Below are 14,239 nucleotides of genomic sequence, written 5' to 3'. Positions count from 1 at the left end.
TTTTTCACTTCCACTTTCTTGTTTGACAAGAAAAGTGTCGTTTTTAATCGTTTTTCCTGAACCCAATGAGCTCATCTAATATTATTGTTTTATCCTCTCTAATTCCAAAACTGCTGACGTGTTACATTCCTCTCCTCAAAGTGTTATCTCTATGTCTTTTTATGTACTGTTTTTCACCTACCGTAAAACCTGTAATAGAAGGACCGCCTATCTGTTAAGTTTGAGCGAATTTAACTCCGCTCCTGTGAAGTATATCAAAATGTTGTCAACTGATAGATTGTCAATCATAATATCACAAACATTTTATCAGCAAACACATTTTTGATACACTTTATAGGACCCGAGATAATAGAGCTGAAATTGACAGAGTAGGGGCCATTCTATTGCATTTATTTGCGTCTTACTATTAGAGCTTTAGAAATGTTTTTGTTCACTTTACAGATAAATTATTCTCGATGATTGGATTGATCTGATTAAATTTTTATTGAAAGTAATAATGAAGTTGAAACACATTTTTTGGTGAATAGTTAAAAGCAAATAATGTGAATAAATTTTTTTTTCATCATAAAATGTTTGTTCTACTCGGTGAAGGCGTTCTGCGTTCTAATTTGGAGCAAATTGTTGTTTGCTTCTTCTTCCTCTTCTCAAGAGCCTTTCCACTAGTTTTCGTGCCCAGTTTCGGACGACTTTTCCTTCTTCGTATACATCTTTACATTCCTAATTTGATTTCTTTTACTTGTTTTGAAAAAAATATTTTTCTGATCAGACTGCTTATTTTTTAAAGATTTTCTGTTTCAATCACCCCATATACACAAACGATGTTAATCATTTCTCTCTTCCGACTCCTTAAGTCATTTTATAGTTTTTACACGAACGCTACACCTAACTTTCTATAAATTTTTGTGGGGAAAAATATATATATATTTTTCTCCTTATCTATATTTTTTGGAGTATAAAAACAAGGGACACAAGGCGACACAAGGCTCGTGCCAAATTTGACCACTCTCCAAAATACGAACAACTACTTTTTCCCCACTATACGAGTCACATAATACGACTACGAATACCTACTAAGGGGGTCTTTTGTCCCTTTCTAATTTCACTTATTTCGGAAATCCATCGATTTTGGGAGGGAAAAACCTGTAATAGAAGGGCCCCCACACTGTCAAGTTTGAGCTCAGTTATCTCGACTCCTATAAGAGGTATCAAAAGTGTGTCAACTGACAAAATGTTTGTTATACTATGATAAACAATTTATCTGTCGACATATTTTTCATATCTTCAACAGGAACCGAGATAAAGTGATCCAAAGTTGGAGGCAGGCGATTTTTCGGAGTTTTTTGGAGTTAGGGTATGCATTCTGACGTACACACTTTTAAGACTTTCATCATCCACTGATATCTGACTTGTCCCTTTTAACTTTAAACTGGGGACCAATCATCAGCTCAAAATAAGTTTATCTGTTTTCTTTTATCCACTTGATAAACTGATGAACTGATAACTAATCCGAAATAGCCATGACGCACTTCCTCCCCCTCTCTCCGTGATGCAAAGTGATGAACATCATGCCCTTTTCTGCATAATCCAAGGACGTCGGGAAACCCTTTAATTGGGATATGTATATGGAATTGACCTTAGGAAAAAGCGGAAACGAGATGTGATTCTAAGTTATTGAATGTTTCAGAATGAACATCCAAGAAGACTTATCAAACTGGTTAACACTGAATATTAATTACAAACCATAAAATTCTCTATAGGACGTTGTAGTGTTAACTAATAGATGTGAGTCGATACCACATTTTTTTGGAGTTCTATACAAATTTCTCAGTGACGCACACCTATTCAGGTCGAGAGGGGGTGGAAAATCGGATAAACAAGAAATAATAGAGCCTCCTGATCCACCCAGAAACGTGACATAATGCATAATACCTAGAAATGAGTCTTCTATAATAGTCCAAAGTTGTGACTGCTTCTGATATGACTCTGAAATTATTCGTTAATGAAGTTTTAAAATTTTCGATGAATAGTAATGAACATCTATGTACCGTAGAACCGGTAATAAGAGGCCCCTAACTTTTAATTTTGAGCCAAATTTTCTCAGATCCTGTAGAAGATATATAAAATTTGTAAACTGATAAACTATTTATCATAATATCCCAAATATTTTACATGTTGACACATTTTTGATGCACAGGAGCCAAGAGAATTGAGCTCAAACTTGACAGCATATGGGTCCTTCTATTACCAAGAGAAACTGCCTTGGTGTGAGAACCTCTTAAAAGTTTGATTCCAAATGTACCCAATTTTATTTGATTGATCTGAAATTCTATGAAATTGAACTATACAGATCCTGATGTATGACTCTAATCTGGAACAACCAGAGATGTCCGGATTCCGTATTCGCGATTCCGTGATATTGTCATGCCGGATTCTGGATTCCGAGGAAATTATTTTATTCCAGATTCAGTCCCTCGAAAAAAATCATTCCGGACATCTCTGGGAACAACCGAATACTGTAAAACCTGTAATAGAAGGCACCCCACACTGTCAAGTTTCAGCTCACTTATCTCAATTCCTATGCAAGATGTCAAAAATGTGTCAAATGGCAAAACACTACTGATACCATGATAAAAAATTTATCAGTTAACAACTTCTTCATAACTTTCACAGGAACCGAAAAAATTGACTTAAAGAAGTAAGGAAAAAAACCTTTCCTATTGGTTTACGGTATGTGTTAGTCAAGTCTATTTGTCTCCATGTGCATACCAGCTCATTTTCCTAGTAACAATCAATACGTTTTTTTTTTCAAATCTCGCTCCTTTTTTTCTCCGTCACGTCATCCTCCCCCCATTTCTGTTTGGTCGTGTGCCCAATATTCTAGTCTCTCTACTCCATGCTCTCTACCCCTGGACCCACGTCAACATTCTCTCTTTCCCCTATCCATCCGTCCAGTATTTCTCTTTCTATCCTCGCAAGACGCCATCAAGAGAAGCAGAATAGAGGGGTACGTGTGTGTGCTCTATGAGCACCACGACGAAGACGAAAAGGACGACTACTTTTCTGAAGCCCCCCTCTTCTTTTTTCCCATTTTTCCATTCCATCCATCATCATTTTGTGTTGCTGTGCTGCATTTCCTTCATTTTCCCCCTACACCCGGGTTCTTCATTTTCCATTTTCATTATCCATCCCCATCCTTTTTCATGTGTGGAAACACTTGGATGCATGTGCATATATACACTTTTATACACTTCCAAACGAAATTGTTGTCACTTTAAAGGTGGGGAGACATGAAAAAAAAAAATGTTCTCAAAATGCCGTTTAAATATGCCCCTCGAGGAGTTGAACTTGTCGAGACTAGTATTGACGGTGCGGCGCCGCTACCGACTGAGCCACGCGGGCAAAGAGGCAGCCGGCGCCCGATTGCATTCATAAATGTGAGGACGACCGTTGTACGCAGAGTGACATTAAGCGTTGTACACCGTCACGGTAGAATGCATCCCTAGCTACAAAAATCTTACGAAAAATCTTCTGTCCCCCCACCTTTAACCAAGATTTTGGAATTCAAAAGTATAATTACGATATGGACAGCTGTAGTGGCTTAAATACAGACCAGAAATCCTTTAATAGAATGCCCCTCCCCCTCTCTCTCCACCTCAAACCGTCAACTTTGAGCCTATATATCTAATTTCCTGTATTAGATACAAAAAAGCGGTCAACTAAGAAAATTTTTAATATAACATGAAAAATATTTTGCCAGTTGATCACTTTTTGATATCTTCACCAGGAACTGAGATAAATTGGCTCAAAGTTTAACGTTAGAGGTGGCACAGTAAAAAAATCAACTGAACAAAAAACTACTAATTATCCAATTAAAATTCTTAGCGTTTTTGAAATTTTAATTTTTAATCTTTTATTTAATACTCTTTGAATCTGATTACTCTTTTAATTGTTTCAAATATTCAAAGATGCTCAGAAGGTAGTTCCTTAGTAGTTTCAATCTAATCTGGTTAATAGTTGAAATTATATTTTCATTTCATTTTATGAAAAAAATAATTTATCCAGTTCTAGAACAAAAACTGTTCATAATTAAACAAGAAAACTACTGTAAAAAGTTTTCCAAAATTCAATCCTCGAAAAAAAGAAGAATGAAATTCTAATTGCCGTTATTGGAGTGAAAAGAGAAGGAAAAAAGAGCAAAAAAGAAGAAAGCATTCGTTTTTTCTGATTTCGTGTAGTAGGAAAACGGAAAAGCTTTTGACATGACGTCATCTGACGAATTTAAAAAAAGGTGATATGAAGAAGATATTAACAAAATGTTGTTTTTGTGTTAGAGCAGATGCGCGGAATTCCTCCTTCTTGATTTTTCTGATTCTTCCAGCTGATTCGAACAATTATAATTTTGAATTTGAAATTTTGAAATTTATTTTCTCAGCCTTGGCTACTATTCGAAATTTTTCTTAATGAGTTCTTCTTCTATGTGTTGTATCAAAAAGTTTCGAAAATAATTCGATTTTTTACGAAATTGTGTTCCTTATTGCTTTTTCCTTTCTCCAGATTTTAAAAATTGTTTCTCTCTTGCTGCTTCCGTCTTCAGGTTTTTTTATTGTTTATTCCATTCCTTCTTCCTTCCTTATTCCTGATTCCAAATTTTCAAAATTTTTATTCCGCTCATCTCTCAGAAACAGTTTTCCTAAATACTTGGCACCCCAGCTGTTTTTGGCTCGACTAACTATTTTTCAATCAATATCTCTTCTAAATTGATTTACCAATTTACAGATCCGCATGATATGACTGGATTTCGTCTGGGTAGCAACAAAAAGGAGAAGCTGTCTCCAGGGACAGCCAAACCTTCTGCGCTGGTCGACGAGGTGAGTATCGTAAAACCTGTAATAGAAGGGCCCCCTAATTTTCAACTTTTAAGCCAATTTTCTAGGTTTCGGTCGAAGATATGAAAAAGTTGTCAACCGATAAGTTGTTTATCATAATAGCACAAACATTTTAACAATTGACACATTTTTGATATCCTTCATAGAAATCGAGATATATGAGCTCAAAGTTGAAAGTTGAAGGTGGCGTTGAAAGTTGAGGCTGACAGGTTTTACGGTAAATTACTGTAATACAATTATCAAATACTTCTAAATGCGTTCTAGCTCTAGTAAAGCATCTAAAATTGTTCCAGGTAAGCGCACCTCGCAACTTTGGAATCAAGAACTATCTCCATCAATTCTACGTAACTCCAACCGGTGATGACGTTGAAGGCGGAGCAATCGGTGGACCGATGAGCGGCGGAGCGTGGTACCTGTTGCCACCACCACCAGCTCAACGGAGAGGCCTTCTTCTTTGTCGAATCTTCACCATCATCGGATTGTTGTTCCTCATTGCTGGAGCAGTCACCATCTGCATTGGGTACACGTGGAAAGCTGAACGAAACATTGAGCAGTCCATCGAGCGTTTCGTTCTGTTCCAGGTAAGAGGAAACCTTGTTCAGAGTGATGGTAAACTATATTTTTACAACAAACTTACCATACTTCCTCTAATAGGAGCACATTCAAACCATCAACTATGAGCTCAATCATCTCGATTCCTGTGAAAGATATCGAACATCTGTCAACTGATAAAATATTGGCAGTATCAGGAAAAATAATTTATCAGTTGACAAAATTTTGATATCTTTCGCAGGAATCAAGGTAATTGAGATCAAATTTGACGGTTCGGATTCCTATTAGAGGAAATACGGTATGGGAGAACTCAACATCCCTAAAAGTTCTGTCAACTCTGTAAACTAACCACTAAGTTCCTACTTTACAGGATGAGAACGGAGGACTCTATGTGCCACGCGACAAGCTAGAGCTCATCCTTCAAGATCCAATGCGTTTGTGGAAGACTATTGGATTCGGATTGTTCACGTTGGGAAGTCTTCTTCTAGCCTTCTCACTGGCCATTCCGACCGCCGCTGCCATGGTTGGCACCACTCGTTTCGCCGCGTTCGCATCACCGGACAACTCTCCAAACGAGCCGCCCGTGAGAGTATTCCCGCACTCTTCCAATGTCACCGGAATGAGCAGGTTAGTTCAATAATCCTGTCTACGGTTCCGATCAATAAGATACCAAAGTATACAAAAGCGTATTCTTCAGTTGATTTTTGGTCATTGTGGCCATTTTTAAGAGTCTGGAGCTCGGCTGCCAAGTTTCTCTGATCACTTTGAAAGTTAAACCAAACAAAGGTAATTTTCAGAAATCGGAAAATAACTGAAAAAGTAGGAATTTTCAAAAAATTCTGTGAATGCAAAGTTTTCAATCTACCGTAACACCTGTAATAGAAAGGCCCCCACAATGTCTCGTTTGAGCCAATTTTCTTCGGCTCCTTTGCAAGATACCAAAAATTTGTTTACTGACAAAATGTTTATCATAAAATCAAAAATATTTTGTCAGTCGACTACTTTTTGATATCTTTAACGGGAATCGAGATAAATTGGCTCAAAGTTAAAAGTTAGATTTTTTTTCTTCTATTACAGGTTATACGGTAAGTCTGTTTTATACCCTCCAAAATTTTCAAAATAATGAGAAACTTGACAGCCGAGCTCTAGGCTTCTGAAAATGGTCAAAACGGCCAAAAATCAACTGGAAAGTAAGTTTTGTATATCTTATCGACCGATACAGGGCAAATATCAATGAGATCCTCTCACTATCAGAACCAATCAAAATTCAGATATTAACTAAAAATATAGGTTAGTGTTTCCGAGCTTGGAAATTTCTGAAATTACAGAGCTTCTGACCGTTGTGAGTTTCTGAATTAGAAATTTCTGAAACTCATAAAATCTAAGTTTCCAACTATTCCTGGACCCTTAGTTAAAAAGTACCAGAATAAAAGTGGTTTTTCGGGTACTGTAACCGGAGGCCAGGAGGTTCAGCCACGGAGGGGCGTAAACCGACTGGTCAGAACTGTTTTTATAAATATCGCTATTTTAAATTTTTCAGTGGCCCAGTTCCAGTAATGGAAGAAATCGCCAAAGTGCAGCCATCTGAGAAGAAGTCACCAACAGTTCCAGCCGACCTTCTCGACCAGGAAGTGCATTGAGAATTGTGTGTCTGAAAAGGATATTGATGTCCCCAAAGACCGAATTCTCCCGTTTAATCGTATGTTATCACTTATTCTGACACCCTAGAAAATCGAAAAAATCTTTAATATTTGCTCTCCATTTCTATCGATAACCATTCCGTTTCCCCCCAGCTGTTTGCTTCTATCTTTTAATTTTTTTCCACTTTATTCCTCTTTTCCGAACACACGCACTCACACACACAAAATGACGAGAGAGCACGAGAGACATTGAAGCTGTGAAATTCAAAAGATCCCAAGAATTTTGCTGTCTTCATAAATATTTTCCATCGTTTATTTTCCTCTCTACACACCACACACACAGAAACCACTCGGTGATGAAGAACACCCTGACCATTCGCCCCTTTTTCTTTGAAAATTGTCTTTTGTTTCAACATTTTTTGTGAGAAAATGTGAATAAAAGAATTGTGAATTAACTAATCGAAACTTGTCACTGTTATGGATACTGCAACGGACCCACAGGGTTGTAAATGGCCTGACCAGAAATCGGGCCTTTTTTATTTTGGCCAAGCCGCCGGTAAAGTTTTCCGATGTTAAAATTCGAAGGCCTTGGCCTAGAAAATTTCGGTTTCCGAATTTTTTGAGAAAATTGAAAGAACCGTGTGGCCAAACTTTCTCAATGATTTTTCTAGGCCACCGTAGCTGATGTTCCAGGAATGACATGCTCATGGTTTGTTATTTAGGTCACTTTGACGTAGTTGCCTAATTTTTGCAAGGAATTTTCTAGGCCACCATGTTAAAATGACCTGGAAATGACCTAATATGACCATGGTCCATTTTCTAGGCCATTTTGACGTGGCGGCCTAACTTTTGCAAGTTGAGTTTTCTAGGCCACCAACTTTTTTGGCTTAAAAAAAGTTTAGGCCATTTGTTTTGATGAATGCTGTTATCAATTGCATGAGAAACCTGGAAAAAATGTTCCCAAAAAGACATAAAGATTCAAACGAGTTTCATTTCGTTCCCAAATAAATTCCGTTAGATTACATAATTTTTTAAAACATTGATAGTAATTGGAATCAGATGCGACAAATAATAATTATAATAGCAATCATGAATGAGTTTTGAAAAAAGGATTAGCAGCTAATTGTAAAGGATAATACAGTGAAAATGTTCGGGGAACGGGAAAAGGAGAATTGACAAAATGGTTGTAGGGGGAAGAGAAGTATTGAGATTACATTTTTAGCCAGGATTTGAAATTTTCGGAAAATTGTATATTTCAAGAATGGAAAGGAAAACGGAGAAAAAACAAGAAGAAGATCATCAGGATTTAAGTATCAAGGAAATATTGGTGGTGGGCCTGGACGTTTGACTTCGTCGAGAAATATTGGAGATATTATTGCATGGTATGACTGAAGAAATTGATGGAATTCGCATGGATGACGGGCTACATGACGGGTCTGGTGTCGTGACATCAGTTGGCGTCGCTTAGTTCTGAAAAAATTAGGAGGATTAGGTGGTGAAACCGTTTTCGTGGCTGTTTTCAAGTACTACTTTTTATTCGCCGTAATGACTAGATCAGAATATTTAGTTCTGCCGTAAACTTCTAAAACAATGAATCTCAACTGTTTGCACTGCACCTTCAAGCTTTACTTGGTATTTCGCTCATAGAATGTCTGAACAGAAGATGAGAAGAACATGACAATAGTGTAAAACTTAGGGATTCAGAAGGTTGAAAGTAAAAATGAGCTTGAATGGACGGAAATATCAAACATGACCAATGAGAGAATAACAATAACTTATCAGCGATAACTGTATAAGAAATTCTAGATCGTTCGGATTTCCGAGAATAATGTATAGATTCAAAAATGAACTACGGAAATCCTAAAGATCGTGAGTTTAGAACTCTCGACTTGCAGAAAAAAGAAGTATGTCTTGATTCTGAGCAGTTCCTTCATTGAATTCTAGTCGTTTTCAGCTTCCAGAGACTAGTCAATATTAGTTAATCATATGGCTCATGCGAATTAGTTGCATCTTGAACTTTAGAATGTTTTCATCAATCAAAACATTTATTGATTGCCTAGAAGTATACGAAATCTAAAAAGAGAAAATTCGAAAATCCTAGGAGATGGATCGAAAGATTCGCTGAAAAGTCTAGTGCAGAAAAGTATTGCAGATTCTCATATTTTCCCGGAATCCAGAATACGGAATCTAGGCATCTCTAGAATACAGATCCATGCGAAGAAGATGATGAAGAAGGAAAAAAGCAAACTAAAAATATGCTGACGCCGAGAAAGAAAAAAAAAAGATTCCAGATTCACTGTCCCAAAAAAAGAAAGCACCGACACCAACTACCAATACAGCGTTACAACAAATATACCCATCACCAATACCTAACACCTAAGCCTACTGTTCCACCCATTAGAATCCTTACTTCAACTGAGGTCCGCATCGAAGTTTCACCACTTCCTCGTTGATTTCGAACCAACGGGAATCCGTGCGTGTCTTCCTCAATTTTTTTATTCGTTCTCTGTAAGAAGGCTGTCCCGTGCAGGAGGATGGAGTCGAGTCCTGCGTCAGATGACTATCATTGAAGATTCCCGTGTTCTTCACAGCTAACAGTGTATTCCCAATGTCTTCTAGCGATGGGGTGACCATCGGACCGCCACGCGTTGGCAATCGTGGTTTAGCAAACTGATGTTCTTGTGATCTTGAAGTTTGCTGTGAAAGAAAGTGACCGGAAGTCGTGGCGGAATCAGTTTGCTGGAAATCACTAGTGAACAACAGAAGAGACCTGAAAAGTCACGACAGAGAAAGACTGGGGAACAGTTAAGCGTAATGAGAAAGCCTGGTTAGTCAGTCTGGATCGAGCAGGGTCGTGTATTAGTCAGAATCCGATGGAAGGAAAAAAAATTAGCGAATTGTCTACCAAACCTCAAGGACCAAGAAAAAAAAAGAAAGATGCAGGCGGCTGACAGAAAGAATTAGAAAGAGGAAGAAAAACAGTGCACATATGTCTCTCAAAGCAGCAAATGTCAAAATATTGGAAAAATAAAACAGACACACAGACAGACAGTTCAGATATGTTGTGATAGGGGGGAACGATGGCACTTCAAAAAATTTCCTCCGAGAAAATTCGACACTGATGTTTCAGATACGATACCTTTGCCATCTTAGCAGATGGTTCTCCCACAGCTGATTGAGTGGCTGATCGCTTTCCTGTGGCCGCTGATGTCAATGTCTGAAATTTTGATGGTTTATATCGTTTGGATCACGACCAGAAGAACTTACATGTTGAAGATGTGTGATTCCTTTGTGGAATTCCGCCTCCGCAATCAGATTCCTCTTGTCACCGGCGGCGTTGTAGGCGGAGTTAAGGAGCGTTCGCTTGTCCATCATTATCACTGAAAATGAAGAATTACGAATACAGAACAAAGCATTTTTCTTCATTCTATCGCTGTTAAAAAAACTCACTCGCTCTGAGAATCTTCTCCTCATCGACTGACGTTTTCAAATTTCTTGTCAATTTTCGAACGTTGAACGCCGATTTTGGCAAGATTCGCCGCACTGCACGGCGACAAATGTTGGTATAGAAGAAGACGGTTGGCTTTGTTGCAGGTGTCACTTTTTTCTGGATCTGGAAAAAAACATGTCGAATTTGAAATTTTAGTTACTGAATGAAAACAAACTTTTTGAACAGCAGAATTTCCTGCTGCAGCCTGTTGGGCCAGCGCCTGTGCCCGCTGCAATTGTTCCATCTGCTGCTGCTGTTGCGCGGCCACCACCGAAATGGCAAAGTTCTTGTTCAACTGTATAAACTGTTCTTGGGTAATTTGACCGCGTGCCAACGCTTCCTTTGCTACCTTTAACAGACTTTGTTTGTCCGCTCCTAACGGATTATTTCCAGCTCTGGGAGTTTGAACGGTTGGGCGGGCAACTGACGGCGCAGCACCTGTTGTTGGCTTCTGCTGTTGCAGCACTGGAGGCCGATCCGATCCATTGGTTCCTAGCGCAGTCGGTTGATCGAGAACAGGTGGGCGCGTCTTATCGAATCGCTCGAGATCGTGCTTCTGGTCCAAGCCAGCGAACTTCTTCCATTTGATCCAACACGTTGAGCATAACACTTTCTTCTCAACACCTCCCCATTGATACCAGTTGATGCCATCCAACGTTCCACAGTTCTCGCATGGAATTTCGGATCGAACGAGATTCTGAGTTTGATTGTATGGTTGAACGGATGCGGCGATTGGTTTGTTGAATGGTGGGATGTAAATGTTGGTGAACTTCTCATCAGCCGATCCGCCATTTGGCTTTGCCTTCTTGCGATCCGTGTATCGATTCGACGCCTTCATAAGATAATAATACTCGACGATGTCGCGAATCGACTTCCACGGCAGATAATCCGCACGAATTTCGTTGAAATCCTTGCCACACTTGTCCAATGCATCTTCGAATAGATTCATTTCCGGAGTCGACCATTCCTCCAACTGATCTCTACACAGAATCGGACCTCCAAGAATCTTTGTTTGCAATCCTGTAGTCTGGTCCACTTCCAATGGATAGGATTCTTTTGATGCAATCGGGACCAGGTACTTGACGGCCTGTCCAACGTCATAGTGGGCTTGGTGAAGGATAGCATAGGCATGGAGAATAGTGACATCACGGGAAGCAAATGCGGCCGCCAATTGGAGAGTTGGGAGTTTGGGAGCAGACGCACCATCGATAGCCCTTGCGAACAAGCCAACGGATCTGGCCACAATCAGATATTGATCGATATCTCGGTCTGTGAGATTCTGATAAGGAGTCCAGACTAAAATTTCGCGGGATTTCGGTTCAGTGTCGTCCTCGTCCTCTGGTGTTTCTTCTTTCACAATAGCATCAGCCTTCGCTTCTGGCATTTCTTCGTCGTCTCCTTCATCAATTTTCAACCCATTCTCAATGTTATCATCTTCTTTTTCTTGTCTCAATCTTTCTGCTTCTTCTTCCTTCTTAACACGCTTCGCATGCTCCTTTGCCTCTTTCTCAGCCTGTTCCTTTGCTTCTCGTTCCTCAGGTTCCATCCAATCGTCGACTACAGCTTGGTACTTTTCTCCGACGCGGATGGCTCCTTTGTCAGCCAACAGCGTTTGTGCATTTGGGTCATACACCAGAGAATGGAAGAAAGTGTCGTCTTGCCCAATATAGTTTTCAGCCTCCTCACAGTCACCCAACAACACCACCCGACACTTTCCACGAATCAGTGTTGCTGGCAGTATTTCGGATTGCCGAGTCATGAAGATCTCATGTTGTCGGAGACGAAGGCGTTGATCCTTGGAGAGCTTATCAACTCCAAGCGGCAATCCACCATCTCCCCAATCGACAAGTTTTGTGGCTTCTGTTTCCGCTTTCTCCTTTAACGACGCGTCTTCTGAATCTATTGATGAACCTGTGCGTCCAGCGTTGATTCGTGCTGGCGCAACGCCTTCCTCTTGATCAATTTTCGGTGGACCATCGTCTTCAGGCTCTTCTTCATTTGCATCTTCTGGTGCGTCGGCGTTAGTGGCTGTGGTAGGTGCTCCGTTAGCGACGAGGAACCCCTTTGTGGTGAAATTCTCGGGCTTCTTCTTATCAACCTCATAGTCTGAAAATATTTTATTGTATTCAAAACAGATTTCTCGTCTTCAAGCTTACAATTATCAAATCGGCGTTGTGCTTGATCGGCAATCTTCAGAAGATGCTGTGGGATGTCGCGTCGCCGCATGTAGATGACGCATCGGGCGTCAACACTTCCTTTCTCTGTCTGAAAGGAATTAATTTATTAATTCGGTCTCTAAATTAAAGCAAACGTTACCTTGACAAGCTCATCAATCTTTCGAATCTGAAACGGCGCATCGGTGGCCACTGGATCGTCGAAATATACAAAGTCGCCGACAGCGTAGGTGACTTTCGTTGTTGATGAGCTTGCGACCGACGTTGTCATTTTGTAGTCGTGTTGAGATGAACGTTGATCAGTAGGGGCTTGTTGTTATGCAGAAACGACCCGTTAAATCTCTGAAAAAAGAAATCGAATGATTTTAAGAATACTGATGAAGAATAATGCGTAAAATAAATACTAGGTTCGCGAAATGGTATCAGCTTTTCATCTATTCAATTTTTAAAAAGACCGCAACTCTGAATTAAAGAAAAAAACGAGGAAACGAAGGAGCAAGATTAGCATAGAGCGTATTGGAAGTAAAGCAGCAGTTAGAGAGTCAGTCAGCTAAAGAACCCATCGAAAATAGTGTCGAGAGATGATGAGACGCAGAACGAACGTCCAGCATTAGCAGTCACAGCGCAGAGTGGGAGGGTGGGATCATTGAGAAAAAGGAGATGGGAGCGAGAGAACATTTGAAATGGAGAGACCGAGAGTTGATGGAAAAAAAGAAGGTGGAAGAAGACAGCAGCCGCAGTAACCACGGGGGCCATATTACGAGCAGAGTAATTGATTCGACGGATATTTAGATGTCTTGAATAATCGTGTGTACAAAGGATTCAAAAATAAATAACGGAAAGCGTTAGTTGGGGTGAGTGGGCCCTATCATTTGAAAAAAAAACAAATTCAGCCAAAAATGTGTAGTTTTCACTGATTTTCGCCAATTTCAGTACATCTTTTGCTGAATTTTTTTTTAGGATGGCCTCGTTTTCACTGGGACATCCGAAAAATGGCCCTAAATTCAAAAAATCTTGGATGAGTTTTCGGCTTCAAAGCAGTTTTTTTCTGAAATAACTTGAAGATGCATCGTTGGTCCTGAAGCGAAAAAGGTGATTTTTCAGAGAAAACGCATGTGCCTTTGATAGCGTATCTTGAAAATAATTTACTTTGACCCATTTTCAGGCTATTTTTTCACTTTATAAAAAATTTAGTTGATTATTCATAAGAATCGGAAGAAAATGAACAAAAAAGAAAAAAATTTTGAGGGGAATGGGCGAAAATAGAAAAATCACAGTTTTTTTTTCGAAAAACTGAAAATGAATGGTGCAAATCAGAAAAAAAACGTCGACATCTCCGAGCACAAAAATCGATAGTGGGACCATCTGCCAAACCGAAGATGGCCGTCGATATTCAAATTGTCAAGGAACACACTCGTACACTCACACGCTCATAACCTTATGTGTTTTGTGTGTGCGACAAAGGAAAAAAGGCGCTAGAGGGAGAAAGGGAGAGTT

The 14,239-nt window shown here is 39.5% G+C and overlaps 2 protein-coding genes across 2 annotated transcripts; one reads left to right on the top strand and one right to left on the bottom strand.

The window, feature by feature from the left end:
* Positions 1-4,787: 4,787 nt before the first annotated feature.
* Positions 4,788-7,078, top strand: CBG06665 (the record flags this gene model as incomplete). Its single annotated transcript, XM_002647532.2, has 4 exons — positions 4,788-4,868; positions 5,180-5,467; positions 5,809-6,065; positions 6,979-7,078. The coding sequence occupies 4 exons, from the start codon at positions 4,788-4,790 to the stop codon at positions 7,076-7,078; spliced, it is 726 nt and encodes a 241-aa protein (XP_002647578.2).
* Positions 7,079-8,391: 1,313 nt separating this feature from the next.
* On the bottom strand, positions 8,392-13,013 carry Cbr-lin-40 (the record flags this gene model as incomplete). The annotated part of the gene is made up of 8 exons (XM_045237251.1): positions 8,392-8,548; positions 9,489-9,817; positions 10,218-10,295; positions 10,346-10,458; positions 10,529-10,691; positions 10,744-12,674; positions 12,725-12,833; positions 12,885-13,013. 8 exons carry the CDS (start codon positions 13,011-13,013, stop codon positions 8,392-8,394), a joined length of 3,009 nt encoding a protein of 1,002 aa, XP_045093278.1.
* Between the last annotated feature and the right edge of the window lie 1,226 nt (positions 13,014-14,239).

The sequence above is a fragment of the Caenorhabditis briggsae genome, assembly GCF_000004555.2.
Source record: "Caenorhabditis briggsae complete genome, chrV, whole genome shotgun sequence".
In the NCBI taxonomy this organism is placed as follows: Eukaryota; Metazoa; Nematoda; class Chromadorea; order Rhabditida; family Rhabditidae; genus Caenorhabditis; species Caenorhabditis briggsae.
Note: the sequence above shows the minus strand (reverse complement) of the source record. Positions and strands in the feature narration are given on the sequence as shown.